This window comes from Diabrotica virgifera, chromosome 1 (assembly GCF_917563875.1).
Source record: "Diabrotica virgifera virgifera chromosome 1, PGI_DIABVI_V3a".
NCBI classification, from domain to species: Eukaryota; Metazoa; Arthropoda; class Insecta; order Coleoptera; family Chrysomelidae; genus Diabrotica; species Diabrotica virgifera.
In genome coordinates this window covers 245,478,360-245,499,337 of record NC_065443.1, presented here as the reverse complement: position 1 = coordinate 245,499,337, position 20,978 = coordinate 245,478,360, and the positions used below count along the sequence as shown (strand labels likewise).

General features: G+C 33.7%; 1 protein-coding gene across 2 annotated transcripts in view; it reads left to right on the top strand.

Moving 5' to 3' along the window:
- The window catches only part of LOC114347656 (mucin-4-like), a 267,012-nt gene that overhangs the window by 145,927 nt on the left and 100,107 nt on the right, over positions 1–20,978 (top strand). The window contains exon 1 of one of the 2 annotated variants that reach the window (XM_028298361.2): positions 10,616–10,728. The exons of the other annotated variant lie outside the window; for it this stretch is intronic. Coding sequence (XP_028154162.2) covers positions 10,708–10,728 — 21 coding nt within the window. The 5' untranslated portion in view covers positions 10,616–10,707. Of the gene's footprint in view, positions 1–10,615; positions 10,729–20,978 lie in introns of those variants that run through there. 2 annotated transcript variants of the gene reach the window in all.

Here is a 20,978-nt window from a genome sequence, read left to right as displayed (position 1 = left end):
CGCGTCCGCCGACGTGATATATAAACAACAAACGATCAAATTACTCCATCGACACATCTGCGGATGCATACGCAGATGCCGTCCGCGGACGCGTCTGCCGATGTGTAGAGGAGGCATTACACACACAGTGCAGTTGTCGACCAGATGTGCATGTCCCTCTCGCGAAAAAAGCGTTAATAATTGTGCTAGAAACCCAAACGAATGGATGAAACATGTTTTAAAAAACTAATAAAATTAGTGACACCTTAAATTTATTACAAATTAAAATACTAGAATGACAAGTGCCATTACTGCGGAAGAAAGACTAATTGCAACATTAAGGTATTTAGCAGTTTTGAAATAATTAACTATTCTAATTAGGAAATAAGCCACAATTTAACTTGAAAAAAATAATGGTATTAACGTTTCGACTTCCACTTCGGACGTCGTTGTCAAAATACAAAATATTAAATTAAACAAAAATGTTGTTGCTTAGTAAACAAATTCTGCTAATAATTTATTTATTCTGACTTTTTATTTATTTATGTCGGCAACTCAGACATATATTATACATTTTAAAGTAGAAGACTTTAAAATTATATTGCCAATATATATGAGTTGCGTTCCTTGGACGACTTTATTGAAAGATAGTTTATTCGGTTACATGAAATCAACTTTAAGTCAAGAATATCCGTCACAAAAAAATCATAGCATGTGATCTGCCTTTAAAAAGACAACCACATGCAACGGTCACAGTGAAAGTCTCGTGTTAGTGATTCCATAGTAAATCACGAGGAAAACCCAGGAAAAAACTAGTGATACTATCCCAACATTGTAAGCATTTGGTCTTACATTCAGTTTACTCTCAAAACTAACACCAAGGTCTGACTTTATATGTATGTTATTTCAAATTATAAATAATATTAATAACACATAGATATATAAATAATACTAAAATATAAAATATCCTCGATATGTCTTTTTCTATTGACTTCCTCTTTTAGTATGGGTAATCACTTCCTACTGCATTCTACCGAGAAATTTGGTTTCATTTAACATAATTAGAGCCGCTTCTTTGAGTTTTCTTTTTTTACTATCTGTTTCACTATTAAAAGATAACAACACACAGAAGAAGTATAAACAGGGAATAACCAACAGACTAATCAGGGAGCAAGAAACGTCAAACCCAGACAAACAATGGGAAAATATATAAAAGGAGCAATCTTGAACACAAATAAAGCAATCCTAGCGAAAACCAAAAGAAAACACAAAACAAAAGATTGGTATGATGAAGAATGTATGTAGAAGCAAAAACAGAAAATACAACGAGAAAACAACTGAAAAAATAGAAGAAAAATTTCAAAAAAAATAAGATCATTCTACCAGGAAGCAAAAAAATGGAGAGAGGATATCAAAAAAACAACCCATATATGAGAAATGATAAAGGGATGTTGCTAAATGAGCCGGAAAAAATAATGGAAAACTGGCAAAACTATTTCACAGAACTGCTAAATAAGAGTGAAGAACAAAAGGAAACAAACCAGGAAATTGAAGGGGATCAGATAGCAATAGAAATACCCACAGAACAAGAAATAAAGAGCTTGAAAAATAACAAAAACCCAGGAATAACAGAAATATCGGCAGAAATGATAAAATCAGGAGGAAAAAGACTACAGAAAGAGATATCAGACCATAATCCACTAGTAGGCGTAATGAAGATAAAATTAAAAAAGATCCAAAAAAACAAATATACCACGATTCGATGTCTCAAAGATAAAAGAAGAACCTATACGTCAGAGTTTAAAACAAGAAATAAATGATAACTTAACGAATATCAAACAAGACGTGATAAAGACAACAGATGTTAATGACAAATGGAACATGATACAAGAAACGTTAGTAGAGGCAGGAAAGAAAATATTACAGACAAAAATAAGAAAAAAACAGAGATGGATGACTTCAGAAATCCTAGAGTTAATGGAGGAAAGAAGAAAACATAAAGGAAGGAATAAGTCAAAATACAAAGAAATACAGAGGTTAATGATAAAGAAAATAAAAGAGGCCAAATCCACCTGGCTGACAAATCAATGCAGTGAAATAGAGGAATATTCTAAAAAACATGATAGCTTTAATATGCATAAGAAAATAAAGGAAATCACAAATACACAGCAAAAAAGATAGATGGCCTTCTTAAAGACTTAAATGGAAAAATTATTATAGAAGTCAAAGAGAAATTTAAAAAGTGGAAGGCGTACATAACAGATCTGTTTGAGGATAATAGACAAGAACCGGAAGAAATCGATAGCGAAACGGGACCAGAGATCATACTGGAGGAAATCGAACAAGCAACACGAAACGCAAAAAACGGAAAAACTGTATGTCCAGACGAAATACCTGCAGAATTACTGAAATGTCTAGACGATGAAACTCTACCTGTACTACTGGATCTGTTTAATGAAGTATATAAAACCGGAAAAATACCTCAGGAATGGTTGGTGTCCACCTTTGTAACAATACCTAAAACAATATATGCCAAAGATTGTTCAGACTATAGGACAATATAACTAATAAGCCATACCCTCAAAATATTTCTAAAGGTGATTCATGGAAGATTATACAGAAAGGTAGAAAATGATATGGATGATACCCAATTTGGGTTCCGCAAAGGACTTGGAACAAGAGAGGCATTGTTTGCATTTAATGTCCTCTCTCAAAGATGCTTAGATATTAACCTAGATATTTATTCCTGTTTCATCGACTTCGAAAAAGCGTTCGACTTCGACATGAAAAACTAATAGAATTATTGAAAAACAGAGATATAGACAGACGAGACTTACGAATTATCATCAATCTGTATTGGAATCAAAAGGCCAATATAAAGATAGACGAACAAGAATCCGAGAGTATTGATATAAAGAGAGGGGTAAGACAGGGTTGTGTACTGTCGCCGCTACTGTTTAACGTGTACAGTGAAGCCATATTTCAGGAAGCGATAGCGGAACTAAGTGATGGAATCTCTATAAACGGAAGAACAGTAAATAACATAAGATTCGCTGATGACACCGTTATATTGGCAGACACCCTTCAGTCGCTACAAGAATTGTTAAATAGAATTAACGATTATTGCATTCGATATGGACTCAAAATAAACAAGAAAAAAACTAAATTTATGATTGTCTCAAAAACACAACATGGAAATGAAAGGTTAATACTAGAGCAAACCCAAATAGAAAAAGTAAAGACATACAAATATCTGGGAACCTAGGTTGATGACAAAAATGACCAAAGCAAAGAAATTAAAGTCCGAATTGAAACTGCAAGGCAAGCATTTATAAAAATGAAGACACTGCTTACAAACAAAGACTTTCAGTTGCCTCTCAGATTGAGGGCTCTAAGATGCTACATATTTTCTATATTACTATCTGGAATGGAAGCTTGGACATTGAAAAGGCAACATATAAGAAAAATAGTAGCGTTCGAAATGTGGTGTTACAGAAGAATGTTGAAAATTCAGTGGGTTCAAAGGATTACCAATGTTGAAGTGCTACGACGTTTAAATAAGGAGTTAGAAATTATGAACAGTATAAAAACAAGAAAACCAGAATATTTGGGTCACATTACCAGAGGAGAGAAATATGAGCTGCTGAGAGTTATTATGCAAGGAAGGATCCAAGAAAAAAGAAGCATAGGAAGAAGACGCATCTCCTGGCTGAGGAACCTTAGAAAATGGTTTAACTGTAGTTCATTACAACTGTTCAGAGCAGCAGCCAACAAAGTAACCATAGCCATTATGATATCCAACCTCCGCTAGGAGATGAAACTTTAAGAAGAAGAAGACCTGATACAAAGAATATGGGAAGTAGAAAAAATGCCAGTAGAGTGGACCATAGCAAGGATATGCCCTATACATAAAAAAGGTGATAGAATGCTATGCGAAAACCACAGAGGCATCGTACTATTAGAAATAGTTTACAAAATCTTGGCACAAAGTATAAGAAAAAGGCTAAGTCAATATTCAGAAAAAATACTGGAAGAATACCAGGCAGGTTTTAGAAACAACAGATCAACGACTGACCAAATATTTGCCTTAAAATAAATACAGACTACCTGTCACGAACATAAAGCAGTACTATATGCTTTGTTCATAGAAATTTAAGCAGGCTTACGACACAGTAAATAGACAGCAGATGTACGAACTGATGAAATAATTGGGGATACCAAGTAAAATTGTCAGGATGGTAAAGATGACGATGGAAAACACAACAAACGGAATAGCTTGGAAAGGGTATACATCCAAAAAGTTTGAAACCAAGGAAGGATTACGACAAGGAGACCCACTATCAACAACGGCATTCCCCACTATTAGCAACAAGCAAAAAAGAACTACAAAAGTTATTGAAAAACATAATAACAGAAGCCAAAAAATTCGGACTTAAAATAAATGAAGAAAAGACAAAGTATATGATAATGGGAGAGATCCAAAAAGAAAAAGAGAATAACATCATAGTACAAATAGATGGAGAAATAACATACTCGTACAAAAGAGCCAGAGAAATTATTTACCTGGGAGCCAAAATAGATGAAAATGGTCATGAAGAAGGGGAGACAAAGGCAAGAATAGCTAAAAGAAATAAAAAATATGGAGCATTACGCACATTATTGAAATCCAAATACGTATCAAGGAAAACAAAAATAAGAATTTATAAGACTGTTATCAGACATACAGTAACATACGCATGCGAAACATGGGTGCTTAAAAAGTCAGAAACAGACCTTTTAGAAAGGTGGGAGAGAAAAATGCAAAGAGCAATATATGGAGGTGTGAAAATAGAAGGTCAGTGGAGAAGAAGAACCAATAAAGAATTGGAAGAACTATATCAAGAGTCAACGATCACGACGACGATCAAAGCACAGAGAATACGATACCTAAGGCACATCGAGAGAATGGGAAGTAAACGAATGCCAAAAATGGTACTCTCACGAAGGCCAATACAAAAGAGGAGGAAAGGCAGACCAAGGAAAAGATGGAAGGACAGTGTGTATGAAGACTTGAAGAAAAATAACATTGAGAGATAGAAAGAACTAGCATTGGACAGAAGGAGATGGAGGGAGGTGGTGAAGGATTGTATAAAAAGACTGAAGTGTAATTAAATAAAATTTATAAGTTTTATAAGTTATGTAAGTTATATTAAGCTATTTATTATATTATTTATGTAATCCGAAATGTAAACATTTTAGCCCTAGGCCTACAAGGCCTGTTGCGCTTAATAAATAAACTATCTGTTTCTCTCAGGACTATACTTAAATCTCTCCACTGAACTCTATGTTCATTATCCCATGCGTGTTGACATATTTGAGATAAATAATAATAAACAACTCATACATATTGGCAATATCATTTTAAAGTCTTCTACTTTAAAATGTATAATATATAAATGTCTAAATTTCTAAATGTCTAAATGAGTTAGATTAAATAAACTATGAGAAGAATTTTTTAACTAAGCAACAACATTTTTGATTAATTTATTAATATTTTGTATTTTGACAACGACGTCCGAAGAGGAAGTCGAAACGTTAATAAAATTATTTTTTCAAGTTAAATTGTGGTTTATTTCTCAATTAGAATAGTTAATTACAAAAATGCCACAAATAAATAGCTTCAGAACAATAACAGTTGTGAAGCCATGACATATACAACTTTTATTTAAAATTCCATAGACAAGGGTGTGATTGATAAATATCAGTGAATTTACGTAAAAAATCGGGGTTATTTGCGCTTTTGTTTGCTATTTCGTCTTCAAAAATCAGATTTGTTCAACGATGTCAGTTAAGTTAATGAACTGCAGTTGAGACGCCACACACATGAAGTTTTGTGATCGAGCGTGCCAACACCTTTACGAAAACTGCTTGTATGTGGTGATTTTGGCCTTCAGTTAACCGCCTGTCAGTCGCCCTTCGATATCCGCCTCTTTGATATCCGCAAGTGAGTGGCCAGCATAACATAAATTAGCTTTAATAGTATAATTCCTCTGCAGTTGCAGCATTTAAGAAAAACGCCTCTTCTGTGGATATGATATATTATTCCAGTGTTACACTCATCTGGTATCTGGTTCTACTATTAATTTAAAAAAATTTAATATACAATTTTCTTCGGTTGACTTAAACAGCTTTTCTGATAAGTTGTTTATTAAATGATACGTACTGCTTAGACTGCTGTACAGAGTCGGGGGTTGGATATTAAATGCAAGAACCATGTTACGTCTGACTTCTTTTGACATGTGGTTGTACAGCCGTTACTGAGAATACCGTGGGTGGAGGGAGTATCAGATGATCGAGTGTTGGAAAGAATGCATAAAGATAAGGAACTATTGACATGAGTTAAGCAAAGAAAACCAGTTTATTTTGGATATATCTTAGAAATGTATGGTTTTTTTAGTTGATAATTGAAGGAATAATCGAAGGAAGACGAAACAAGACGAGACGATCAGACGAAAGAACTTCGATGGGAGAGGGCAGGTGAAGAAGAAGAAGAAGACCACAAATTACTCTAAGTGGCTCCGACAAATCTCCTTCTGTCCTTTATTTGTTTGCTAACTTAGTTTTTTTGAAAAGTTACCAATATATTGTGGAATATATTGCCCGAGTATATCACAAGTAGGCAGAGTGTCTTCATCATTCTCTTCGTCATTTTTAATGATCATGTCACTGAGATATCACTAAGACAATAGGCAGGCACCTTAGTTCTTACTGCAGTTTCCCAAAAATTTTAAAATTTTTTAGATTAATTTTGTAGTACATATTAAATATTATGATGAATATATTGAGCTAGAAAGACCTTAGAGAGGCAATACAATGAATAGAAAGAAAGAAAGTACAGAGCCTGATGTACTCTCGCCATTAAAAGTATATCACCTGGTAGGTGTTGAGCATGAGAAGATTTGCAGTATGTTGCCAGTATAGGTTCTTAAGAATCGTAGTTGAGTTTCAAAGTATTATCTGATGGCCAAACTGTTAGTCGCTAAATCATCTTCCGCAATGTGAGGACATATTTTTCAGATGAGTAATCCACGTGTCGTGTGTGGAGATCTGTGATGCATAGAGCCATATCTAGGACAATTTCATCCATCGCTTTAAATTATACATAATACTGTAAATCTATCATAATTAAATTTTAAAACATTTAAAGGGTTTTACCCCCATATTTTATCAGTCAGCATGTTATAAACCTAATGATGATTTTTTCAGATTGAAAACGTTTTGTGATTTTGATGTAGTCCTTTAAGGGATTTTAATAAATATATACCTAATGTTGTTCTGAAGCTATTTTCTTGTGGCATTTTTATAATCAAGTATATTCAAATGGGAAATAAGCCACAATTTTACCTAAAAATGATTTTATTAACGTTTCGACGCCCAAGTCGGGTGTCGTTGTCAAAATACAAAATAATGACTTGGGCGTCGAAACGTTAATAAAATCATTTTTAGGTAAAATTGTGGCTTATTTCCCATTTGAATATACTTAAATATATACCTTTTATAAAGGATATCAATAAATTTTTTGTGATTAATAATACAGGGTGGGCCAAAGAAAATAATCCACCTCAATATTTGGCAATAGTGATTAGATTTTAAGGAAATGCCGAAACACGTCGATTTTTATTTTTAAATTACAATTTTTTGATATATATTTCATACTACTGACGTCATCCATCTGGGCGTGATAACGTAATAAATGATTTTTTTAAATGAGAATATGGATCGTGTGATAGCTTATTTGAAAGGTGGTTCAATTCTCAATTCAGTGATGTAAACATTAATATCATTATTTATAGAGGGTGGTCAAAAAATAATTTTTGTATTAAATTAATTGACGCAAAAAGAAGAATGTATGTAACTCAAAATACATTCCATTGCTGTCAGGAAATAGAAAAAATGTTTATTTGGCAAATAGAGATTGCTTTTAGCTTAAAATAAATGTTCAAACTGCCAAGAGGTAGGTGGGAGGCTATTTGTGTTTAATTTAAGTGAAAAGAAATGTTTATTTCTGAAATAAACATTTTTTTTATTTTTAAACGGCAGTACAATGTATTTTGAGTTAAATAAATTACATACATTTTTCTTTTTATGTCAACTAATTTAATTCAAACAATTTTTTTGGACATCCTGTATAAATAATGATATTAATGTTTATATTACTGAATATAGAATTGAACACCCTTTCAAATGAGATACCACACGACCCCTATTCCTATTTAAAAAAATCATCGATTACGTCATTACGCTCAGATAGATGACGTAACTAGTATAAAATATATGCCAGAAAATTGCAATATAAAAATATAATTCGGCCTGTTTCAGCATTTCCTTAAAATCTAATAAATACTGGCAAATATCGAGGTGGACTCTTTTCTTTGGCCCACCCTGTATACAGATACAGCCAGCTACACGAAATTTTTCCTGGTAGATCTCCATTTCTTTACCATCAAGACTGTTAGTGTTTGAGATATTTCTAAATTACAGGCCAGAGGACTCATATTTGAAGGGGGTTGGGAGAAAACCGTGGACGTCACTAAATGTCCGCTATAACTTTTCCCATGCGGTACGATTCATTTTCAATCAAATTAAGTCAAAACATAAATTGAAACGAACATGGATGTGTATATACATTTTGTATACTGTATACTATATACTACATACATCGGCCTACGTTTCACTTTCTGTTTTGACTTAATTTGATTTTGATTGAAAATGAATCGTACCGCATGGGAAAAGTTATAGCGGACGGACTATACGTAGTCTTGTAGATTTTAACAAATACTATCGCACCATTCCTTCAAATCGGTAGAAAAGGATGAATGTTCAGAGATTTTAATCGTTTAAATTTACCATTTAGGGAGAAAACGATATTTGTCCACGCGTAATTGGGTGAAAACAATGATTGTCACCCAAGCACTGCGAGCCACGTATTTATTTTTCGTCATATCTATTGTGATGGCGCTGGCGGACAAAATAAAAACTATACCGTTGTAAGATTTATTCACTACATGATAACTGTTTTTAAACATTTGCGGTCCATTGTCATAACTTATCCTGTGAGAAAGCATTCCTACTTGGAATGCGACAAAATATGGGACTGGTCAACCTCAAAAATAGAATGGAAATGCCTTCAGATTGGGAAGAAAATATATCCAATTCTCGCGTAAAACCATTACCATTGTTTGTCTTCTAAGTAACTCAAGATCTTGTTAAAGAGTGGACCAAATTTTTTACCAATAGATATCTGAAAAAATGCTCTTTCGCAATACAAAAGATGAAGGAAATATTGTGCATCAGTTCTAAACCCCTCGCTATGTAGCATCGAGATGCATATCATGGGCATAGACTTGAAGATCCAATTCGTTCTTCCGCTCAGTTAAAAATAATCTAAAAGTCCTAAAGAATCGGAGTTCCATTTGCCTAACCAGTTATATTTCAACTGTATTCCTATAACTGATTATAAATATATAGTATTTTTATTTAAGTTCTGTGAGTCTCGAGATGCAAAAGAAAGTATGTTTCTATTCCTCAAGAAAAAAGCCATGTAAACAAAAAATGAGTGGCAAAAACAAGGCAACACATGATCTAACCGTGAAAAGCAAGTCTACGGACTTGAAGCGAAAGATAGGTAAATAAAAAAAAATAAAAGAAAAAATGGGTACCAACCAACATCAGGTCCTTCAATAATTAAGTCGTAAGAAAATATAACACAACTAAAGGAAGCAGAAAATCAAGTAAAAGCTGAAATATTTTATTGCTAATACCAATTTTTTAACTAAAATGTTTTATTCTGTTTAAATTAAATGAAAAGCACAGAACCAAAAAAACAAATCAGAAACAAACACAAAGCAGGAATTATACTGTGACTAAACGCCTGCACTTGATGACATCCATTGTTTTCTTCGTTAAAAAGTGGATATTACGCTACTAATTTTTTATTTTTTTAAAACAATTTGACTTTTTTTCTTTGTTTACATTAGTTCATATTATCAATACATTTTTATATCATTATGTCCATCTTTAATACCTCCCAACTCATTTTTTTTTTGTTGTAAATAGTCTTATAACTTTAAAATTCGTTTTTCTTAAAATCATTTGTTGATGACATCCATGATTTTCTCCCGACACCCTTCATTTGTATCCAGCCTTCTACATTTTTATACACGCTCTAATTTAAAACAATCTTAATGTTTATAATATTGTGTAGATACTAATTTTATCTAAAATATCTATTTATGTCACTCATCGTTCTTCTGCGGTTTCTCTCTAACAATAATTACGTAGATAATTCAGATAAATTTTCGGATAAAAATTCACGGTACGTAGAACTACATATTTTCCTTTTTCATCTAAGGTCAAGCAGATCTGTCTATCTACAATCTACCTATCAAAGAAAAATTCAACCTTCGCATTAATTTCCTGAGTTATCTCTGCTCTGCTCTTGTTATTTTACTTTTAAAATAAACTACATCCTCTTTAATATTATAATGAAGTAATAAAATTGGTTAATTATTAAACAAGCAGACGGGGAAATCACTGAGCGAACAAACACAAACATCTGGCCCAAATTCATCACCATTTTACCGTGATCTTGTTAACAGTGTGCGTGGGTGCATAAAAAGTTGTGAATTTCGGTTTTACTTTTTTAATTTAAATGTAATTTAATCATATAAATAATTGTTAAGAAAAACAATGTTCGTACACAAACCACGAGTAAGTATGCAGTAGTATGACTTTGTAATAATTTGTAAAAATCCACATAAAGTATAATATAGAGAACGGGATATATCCAAAATGCATTTTTTGCGTATCTAGTATATTATCTTGCATACATTTTATATTTTTACAAGACATTGCATATATCTGCATATATTTATAAAAAAAAATGTATAATGCCATTAGTAATAAAAGGTTTTTGGTAAACTGTTAAACGATTACAACCCTGATATACAAATGAAATGAAACATACATTAACGCTTTGTGTGAAACTAGTTTTTTTGAAATCTAAAAAGGTTGGAAATGTTGGTGAAGTTTTTAGGAATAAGTAGCTGTATGAATCTCGGAAATTTACATTAGATTCATTTATGGCTCTCGCGTCAAACAGTGTAAATATGTGTATTGAGGCAGTGTATGTAGTGATGCCCAAACTAAGTACTTGGATCCACCTATATCCCAAATTAAATTTGGATGGAAGAAAAGTATTTTTTCGAGTTCAGTCTAAAATTGTAAGTAACTATTTTCATTTTAAGACAAATGCAAGCCATGGTCAACGCTATGTTAACAAATGCTATCGCAATGTTTCCGTTGAAAAAAGTGTGAATAAGCTGTCGCTTTTTGTTTGACATTCCTTCTGATCGAAAATGTCTAATCAGTCAGCATGCTAAGACACCTCCTCGTCTTAAAAAGTGTGAATAAATTCTTAAAGGGCCCAATTTAAAAGGGCAATTGACAATGGCGCATTGTTAGTTACTCAAAAACCAAGCAGCAACTTTTTAACCAAGACGTTTGCCATGCCTTATTATCTGAGAAAAATTCCAATTAAAAAATTAACAATGTCACTTTTATCTAATTTTTGCAGAGATATTGCAAATTCAACAGTGCCGATAAAAGTACCTTAAAAAATATATCGAGATTGGCTACGATGAAATCATAAGAATAATTCAAAAATTTTTTGCCGAAAACTCGATTTATTTTATATTGACGAAATAACCGACTATCGAGGGCGTTATAAGGCGCATTTAATTAAAGATTAAAGAAGGCATATGGTCATGATTTGACCATAACAGCTTTTTTGTTCAAGATGAGTTGTCCCGTTTTCTGCCGGATAATATACCATGTGATAAAAATTTATTAATGTTATTTGGTGTGACAATGCAAGTTATTTGGTAAAGGCAGCACAGAACTTAGAGAACCTCTATATCTATAGCAATGTAATTCATGTAACATGTCTAGCTCATGGCCTTAACCTTGTCGCGGAAGATATAAGACAACATTTTCCACACGTTAATGATTTAATGAATTATGTCAAACAAGCTTTACACAATCGTAAAATGTATTACGCCCTTTACGTTTTATCACGAAATTGGGCACTTAGAAGCAGCATATATTCAGCATAATATTTAGTATAATATTTTAATTGCAAATTTTGAAATGCAAGTTATTGTCTTTTTTTTTATAACGACAACACTAGTTTGCGAAATTGCCAATTTACTATTGGGACCGTGCAAGTTCGGAAGAGCGACACCTGGTTTCATAGCTCAGCAACATTTTTAACACTTTTAATTATATTTTCCAATTATATTAGGCCTGGTTACTGGATAATTGTCAAGGCCATAGCCCAAAAAAAGAAAAGAATAAGAAGAAAATTTAAGATTGAGGTTATGTTTTTAAAAGGTAAACAGTGCAGGTATGTAGTAAATCTTCTTCTTCTTAGCCTTCTATCGTCCACGTTTGGACATAGGCCTCTCCCAACTCCTTCCATCGGTCTCTATCCTGAGCAACATATTTCCAATTCGTTCCGGCTACTCTTTTAATATCATCAACCCATCTCATCTGTGGTCTTCCTCTCGGTCGTTTGCTTTGGTAAGGTCTCCAATGTTGTATCGTGGCATTCCAACGTTGGTCTTTTTGTCTAACAGTGTGGCCTGCAAAGCTCCATTTAAGTTTGGCAACTTTTGTTGTTATGTCCTCGACTTTTGTTTTTGATCTTACCCAGTCGTTCCTCTTTTTATCTGACAGTCGTATACCTAATATTGCTCTTTCCATAGCTCTTTCTGTTGTGGCTAATTTATTCATATTTGCCTTGGTTAGGGTCCAGGTTTGACACCCATATGTCATGATAGGAAGGATGCACTGGTTGAACACTTTGGTCCTCAAATATTGAGGTATTTTGCGGTTCTTAAGTATATAACCAAGTTTTCCAAATCCTGCCCATGCTAGTCTTGCTCTCCTATTAATTTCCGCACTTTGGTTTTCTTTGTCAAGTTTCAGGATTTGGCCTAGATAGATATATTCCTGGACTTTTTCTATCTCACTGCCATTTATAGTTATGCGTCTGAGGTCATCTGTGTTTGTCATTATTTTTGTTTTCTTCATGTTCATTTTTAGGCCGACGTATTGGGAGCTGCCTGCGAGTTCCTCTATCATAATTTGCAGTTCCTCGAATGAGCTCGCTATAATCACAATGTCGTCAGCGAATCTGAGGTGATTTAGCTTCTTGCCATTAACGTTAATGCCATAGGTTGACCAATTTGTCGTTTTGAAGACGTCTTCTAGTGCTAGGTTGAAAAGCTTTGGCGATATTACGTCTCCTTGTCTCACGTCTCTCTTAATAGGGATGGGATTTGTATTTTCATCTAGTTGTACTATCATAGTTGCATTTTCATATATATTATGTATTAGTTGTCTATATCTCGAATCTATTCTACAATTATTAATAGCTTGTTCTATGGCCCACATCTCGATACTATCAAACGCCTTTTCATAGTCTACGAAGGCAAGAAATACGGGTAGTTGGTATTCATTTGCCTTCTCTATCAATGTTCTCATTGTCAGCAGATGGTCTGATGTACTATATCCTTTGCGGAAGCCAGCCTGTTCCACTGGTTGGTAATTGTCCATTTTGTAGGTCAACCGGTTGTTAATAATTCTCATGAATAGTTTGTATACTTGACTAAGCAACGATATCGGTCTATAATTCTGTAGGTCACATTTGTCCCCTTTTTTGTGTAAAAGTATTACTAGACTTTCGTTCCAGTCTTTAGGGATCTTGCTATTATGGAGACATTTATTAAATAGCTCTGTTAGTATAGGGATTGTTACTGTTTTGCTTGTTTTCAAGAGCTCGGCAATTATACCGTCCTGTCCTGGAGCTTTATTATTTTTTAGTTCTTTTAAAGCTCTTTCTATTTCGAATCCCTTTATATTTGGTAGTACTTCTGATCCCACATTTTTTATTTTTCTTTTGACGTTCTCCTTTGTTGATTCATTAGGCTGGCTTTGCGAGCTGTACAAGCTTTTGTAGAAGTCTTCGACTATTTTTGTTATTTTATATTTGTCCTTCTCTTCCTTACTATTGGCGTCTTTAATTTTAATGATTTTTTGAACACCCAGTGCGGGTCTTAGACATTTTAAGCCTCTGTTGTTTTCAATGACTCGCTCTATTAAGTTCTCGTTCCATTTTTGTAAGTCGCGTTTTAGTTCTTTTCTAATTGTTTTATTAAGTTCTATGTATTCTTGAGTATGGCGTTTGTTTTGCGTTAGTAGTTGTCGTCTTTCCGTCATTAGTTGTTTAGTTTCGTTGCTTATTTTGTCTTCTTTAGTACTTGTTTTCTTTGCGACCTGTAGTCCGGCTTCGAGAAGGTTCTTATTGATGTTTTTGTTAATTTCGTCAATTTCATCTTGATTATGTGAAGGATCATATTTGAACTTATCCGCTAAGACCTCTCGGAATTGGTCTCATTTGTTTTTACTTTAAAGGCATCTATTCGCGTTGTTTTTTTAAATATTCTTTTCCTCTCTTCTTTCATGTTAATATTTATTTTTGCTCTAACTATACGATGGTCACTACCCGTTGTTACGTTGTTTATTGTTGTTACGTCTTCGAATATTCTTTTGTTGTTTGAGAGAAAATAGTCTATTTCATTTTTGGTGGTTCCGTTAGGTGCAACCCATGTCCACTTTCTGTTAGGTTTCTTTTTGTAGAAGGTATTCATAACATACATGTTTTCTTGTTCCAGAAATTCCATAAGTTTTTCTCCCCTTGTGTTTCTTGTGCCGAATCCAAAATTTCCAATCTTGCTTTCAGAGTCTTCAATCTTACTTCCAATTTTGGCGTTAAAATCTCCCATTATTATTATTTTGGATTCTCTGTTGGTGTCTATAGCTTTTTTAAGATCTTCGTAAAAAGTATTTATTTCTTCATCAGTTGCCTTTTCAGTTGGAGCATAAACTTGCACAATCTTTAATTTGGTTTTTGGATTTAGTTTTAAAATCATGTATGTAACCCTGTCTGAGATGCTGTCAATTATTTGAATTTGTGATTTTCTCTTCTTGTTGATTAAGAAACCTACTCCACCGTATGTATAGTCTTCATTGCCTTTATAATATAGCCTGTTGCCTGAATGTAAGTCCACATACCCTTCACCCCTTCTTTTAACTTCTGATAGTCCCATTATATCCCAATTCATATTCCCTAATTCCTCTTCTAGTTCGTAGAGTTTTTCGTCTTTTGCCATGGAACGGATGTTGTAAGTTGCTATATGGAGTTGTTTGTTGTTCTTCTTTTTCAATGTCGACTTGCCTCCCCCAGAATCCTCGAGGCAGACCGTTATTTCGGTGTGGGACTGTGGAATAAACTTCCTACCCACCTGGGGTATCTTCCGTATATCTGTTGAAACCGACATGTTTGATTTGTGGAGGTTTTGGCCATAACCCACCACGCTGGCCAGACGGGTTGGTGGGTGGGAGGGGATATTAGGGAATATTAGGGATATTAGGGATATATGTAGTAAATAAAATGAATTATTAAAATGTAGTACTACAAACAAAATACAATTAATTAAATTCACTATAATAATTGCATATATCATATCAATATTGTGGAGCAACATATAATTGTTACAATTTATAACACATAATTTTTTTCGAAATCCCATTTTCTTCAATGGCAGAAATATACGTCAATTTGACAATATAAATTATTTTTAAGAAATATGTTAAGAAAGCTGCAAGATTTCTCCGTTACTCGCGCACGATCGTTTCTCGTATCCCCTCCAAGTATTTGCACACAGCGAATAAGTAGGTACCGATATAAAATATGGTTACTATATTTTTTAAAATATTGTTATTTTGTATGTATGAAAATAAATAAATGATAATACTGTATTTCAATCTTACTGTAGTTTTAATCACAAAAAGAGTGAGCAAATTTAAACACCTGGGAATATGGCTTTTTGAAGACTAGGCATCGGACAGGGAAGTAAAATGTCGCATTGAGAAAGCTCGACAAGCTTTCGTAAAATTCAAGAATTTACTGACCTGTTCACGGTATGATCTTCAACTGAGACTAAGGTTTACTAAGTGCTACGTATGGTAGGTGCTGCTATATGGCGTAAAGGGCTGGACTCTCAAAACGGGGGATATAAACAGATTAGAAGCTTTCTAAATGTGGCTTTATCGCCGTATCCTAAAGATACCGTGGACGGCGACAGCCACAAATGTAGATGTCCTTAAAAGAGTCAACCAAGAACGCCAACTTTTCCAAACCATCAAGAAAAGTAAAACTGCGTATCTGGGTCATATCATCCGAAATAAAACATACCAGTTCCTTCAACTTATAATCGACGGTAAATTGAAGGCAAGAGAGGAATGGGACGCAAGAAAATGTCCTGGCTCCGAAACATAAGGTAATGGACAAGGATTAACGACATCTCTGATACATATTGCAAGAAACAGAAAGCTAATAGAAAATGTGATCGCTAACATTTATTAGTGAATTCGCATCTGAAGAAGAAGAGCAGTTTTAATCTACATATATAAAAAAATACTACTTTCAAAAAAATACTAACAGGAAAGAATTTTAGAGTACCTATATTATTATATGAATTAATTTTTAAATTGCATTTATGAACAAGGGGATAATCAACGCAAACGTCTACATATTTGCATGTATTAAAATAATTGCACATTCTTTAAAAATTTTGCATATTCGCGCCAATTTTGTGTATATATGTGCGCCTATTTGCTCTGTTTTCTGTTGCATATATAGCCCGGTTATAGATAAATGAGAAATTTAAAGCGATAGACCAATTGGTGTACAAGTGGTAATACCATTTGTACACCAATTGGTCTATCTCTTTAAATTTCTCATTTACCTATAACCGGGCTATACAGTGATGAGCGCGTTAATAACCGTCAAAATAACGCAAAAGATGGAAGATATATTAGTTGTGAGATAAAAAGAAATGAAACTAGTGGAGGTGGGAGATTTAGCGATAAAAACCTATAAATTTACATTATATTGATTGTTCCCACCTTTAGACGTATTAGAGGAGTATGTCAACTAAAACTATCACTTTCACAGTGGCAGTTGCCAAACTCGTCCTATACGTCTAAAGGTGGGAAACAATAAGTAGAAGTTAAATTTATAGATTTTTATCGCTAAATCTCTCACCTCCACTAGTTTCATTTCTTTTTATCTCACAACTTAATGTGTTTTCCATCTTTTGCGTTATTTTGCCGGTTATTAGCGCGCTCATCACTGTATACCGGTCTCTAATTATAATATACAGTGATGAGCGCCCTAATAACCGGCAAAATAGCGCAAAAGATGGAAAACTCATTAAGTTGTGAAATAAAAAGCGAAACCAACGTTATGAAAATATCAAGGAACAAAAATTTACCCTTTCCAATATGTGAAACACCAACAGCTTGAATACGTAAAACAATACAAATATCTTGGTTGCTGGTTCAACAATCAACTTAATTATAATCAAGAAGTAAGAGCGAGAATAGAGGTAGCCCGACAAGGGTTTATCAAAATGAAAAGCTTATTTTGTAACAGTAGCATTAATATCAGCCTTAGATGTCGTGTTCTGCATTGCTATGTGTGGTCAATACTTTTGTATGGAACGGAGGCCTGGACACTCAACACAACACTGACGAACAAGTTAGAAGCCTTTGAACTCTGGCTTTATAGAAGAATCTTGAGAATACCTTGACCAACCCACACCACCAACGAAAATGGTCTGATGGTAGGGGAGCCCAAGCGGGGATTTTTGCAGTTACTCGAGCGCGTCAGATTATCATATGGGAGAAACCTGGTACCCTGAAGATGTACCTCTACCATATATTGGCTCTTAACAAAGGGGCATTCGTTAAGGGGGGCGCGAAAAAAAATCCATCCTTAAAAATACTCGAAATTGTCAGATTAAGAGGATCGGTACGTATTTTCGGCTGCAATGCTATTCAAATGGGGATTCATTTTTTTCGAATCCTGAGAAAACTAATAAGTATTTTTAAAAAATTTAAACGCAGAATGAAAGATTACGTTATTAGCGAGAGCCGAAAGTCCCTGAGAACTTCTATAATGTTTATTTTAATAAGTTACAGGGGTGAAAAACTAAGAAAAAATTTAGTGTGATTTTTAATTTCAAATATCTCATTCAAAATAAAACTTTTATTTATTCTAAGGGACTTTCGACCCTCGGTAATAATTTAGTCTTTCATTCTGCGTTTAAATTTTTCAAAAATATTTATTGGTTTTTTCAGGATTCGAAAAAAATGAACACAATGCCGTGGTAATATTTTCCAAATCTATCTCTGTCTTACAACGCACTCTTATTATACACTTAAATACACTTATTCAATATTGTTGAAAAATCTATCAAATGGTACCAAACACGACCCCTTGCGGAGGTGGAGTGGGGGCTTACTTTAAAATCTTAAATAGGAACCCCAAATTTTTATTGCAGATTTGGATTCTTTACGTAAAAATAAGCAACTCTTATTCGAAACATTTTTTAGAATCAAGTATATTCAAATGGGAAATAAGCCACAATTTTACCTAAAAATGATTTTATTAACGTTTCGATGCCCAAGTCGGGTGTCGTTGTCAAAATACAAAATAATACTAAATAAACAAAGATGTTGTTGCTTAGTAAAAAATTCTTCTAATAATTTATTTAATCTGACTCATTTATATCGGCAATTCAGACACGTATTATACATTTTAAAGTAGACGACTTTAAAATGATATTGCCAATATTGAAGAGTTGCGTTCCTATTTTTTAGAATTATGGATAGATGGCGCTATAATCGAAAAAAAAACGATTGTTGGAAATGAAAAATTAAATTAAAAAATGGAAAGTCCCCACTAAAATGAAAAATTTCACTTAACTTTTTTTGGTTTTAGGACCTAATAATCACAACTCAGTAGGTCCCCAAAGCGCTCGAGTGACTGCAAATTTAGCATACTTTCCTCCCCTACTATGAGGAGAATGGGTACAGATAGGGAACTGCTAAAAATCATTAAAATCAGAAAAGTTAGCTACCTGGGACACATAATGAGAAACGAAAAGTACCGCCTCGCGCAACTGATCATCCAGGGTAAGATTGAAGGAAAACGGGGTCCCGGTAAGTGCCAGATTTCATGGCTTAGAAATATCAGAGACTGGACCGGCCTTGATTCAACATCTTTGTTAAGAGCCTCATTGGATAAAGACATATTTGCCAGTGTAGTCGCTAACCTCCATTCAAGGAGAAAGCACCACAAGAAAATTCATCGTAATACATCACTGTATTGGAATTTTTGTAATTTTAAACATACACAAATAAAAAACATTTCTAAAAAAATTAAATGTCTACACGGTGCCCTAGCAAAACCATTGACCATAACTGCATAAGAAAGGGATATGATACATATTATGTTTACCCAGATGTCATGCTTGGGCAGCCGAAATAACTGCCCGTGATTTTAATTGTTTAATGACAGGTTGAACTGCAGGCCATGACGATATTAATTGTAATAAGACAAACTTACCACACTGCATGCGACCTTTCTTAGGTAGAAATTACTCATTTTCTTAAAGAAATTTTCTGTAGCATGCCCATTGATTTGTGAAGTAATTAGAATTTATTTTGTCATCCAGCAAGAAACAAGACGTCACATCAGTGAAAATAGTTGAGGAAATAAAGCAATAAACATACAAAATGTTTGCATTTGGATGAATCTCAATGAAATTATTTTACATTCGATTCGTAAGAGCCTTACGAAACTATGTGAACAAAAATGATGATGATGAAATGAAAACTCCATTGTTGAGCAAGGAAAATGCATTTTCCAAGGCAGTTCGAAGTGATAAAAAATGATAAATTTGTAATTCGGAAATAGTTGAAAATAATGTGTCCAATATTATTACTCGAGAGTTATTGGGCTCGCTGAAGACGAATATCATGACAGTAATGGAGTCTAAGGCAAGCGTTCACAGACCCGCAGCGTACACATCGCACGCATCGTACGCAACGGATTTTAGTTTGCCTTGTACAAAAACTTATGTAACTGCGTCCACTGATCCACATTGTACGGATCGTATCATCGGTAATGCCGAAGGGTTGCTTCGAGAGGCAACTTTTGCGATGCGTGCCGATGAATCATTCGAAATGCCGGCCAGTGGACGCACCTCACGCACACTGTTCGGAATTTCGCTTGGCCCAGTGGGAGCTAATCTACGGCTAGTTTGCATTTGACGATCGTCTTCTTCGTAATGAAACAAGTAAACTCAGTTTTAACTTTTATTTTATATATAGGTATATTCAGGTAAAAATATTACAGCCCATGATAAATTGATTATGGGGATTAAAATATCATAAATATTACTAATTTTTCATGTTTTGGCCTTTTTTTTAAGATATCTTGAGTATCCAAATATGAAAATTATTCTTGTTAAAAAACAGCACATTTTCCTATCTTAAATGCAATGAACTTTTTAAAAAATATTATACTTGTTAATGATGTCCCTGAGAGAAGTGTAAAATTGATGCAAGACATTTCATTGTCCCTCACAAAAGATGAAAAAGCAAGCAAAGTGTGTTACAAGTACAGTTTGGCCAAACTGTTTAAAAACACAGAAAGTATTTTACCGATTTCAGAAAGGCAACTTTAATTAATCTTTAAAGAAACTTTTACTGATGTATTTACTATTTTCCATTTAAATCAAATTGTAACAGCTTTGTGTATTCCTTTATATCCGAGTGTATAATTAGTTAGATAATGGGTGCTACTATGCGGTCTACCGTCGTGTTTCTGCTATAGCTTGCGGTCTACCGAGAGGTTTGGTGTATAAGCTGTAATATTACTATGCCGATAAAGAATGTTTACAAATCATTTTTGAATGCATTTTTTAAAAATATGTAGAGTTTGTGTAAAGTTTTATAGGTCTAAAGTTAATAATTTTCTAAATATT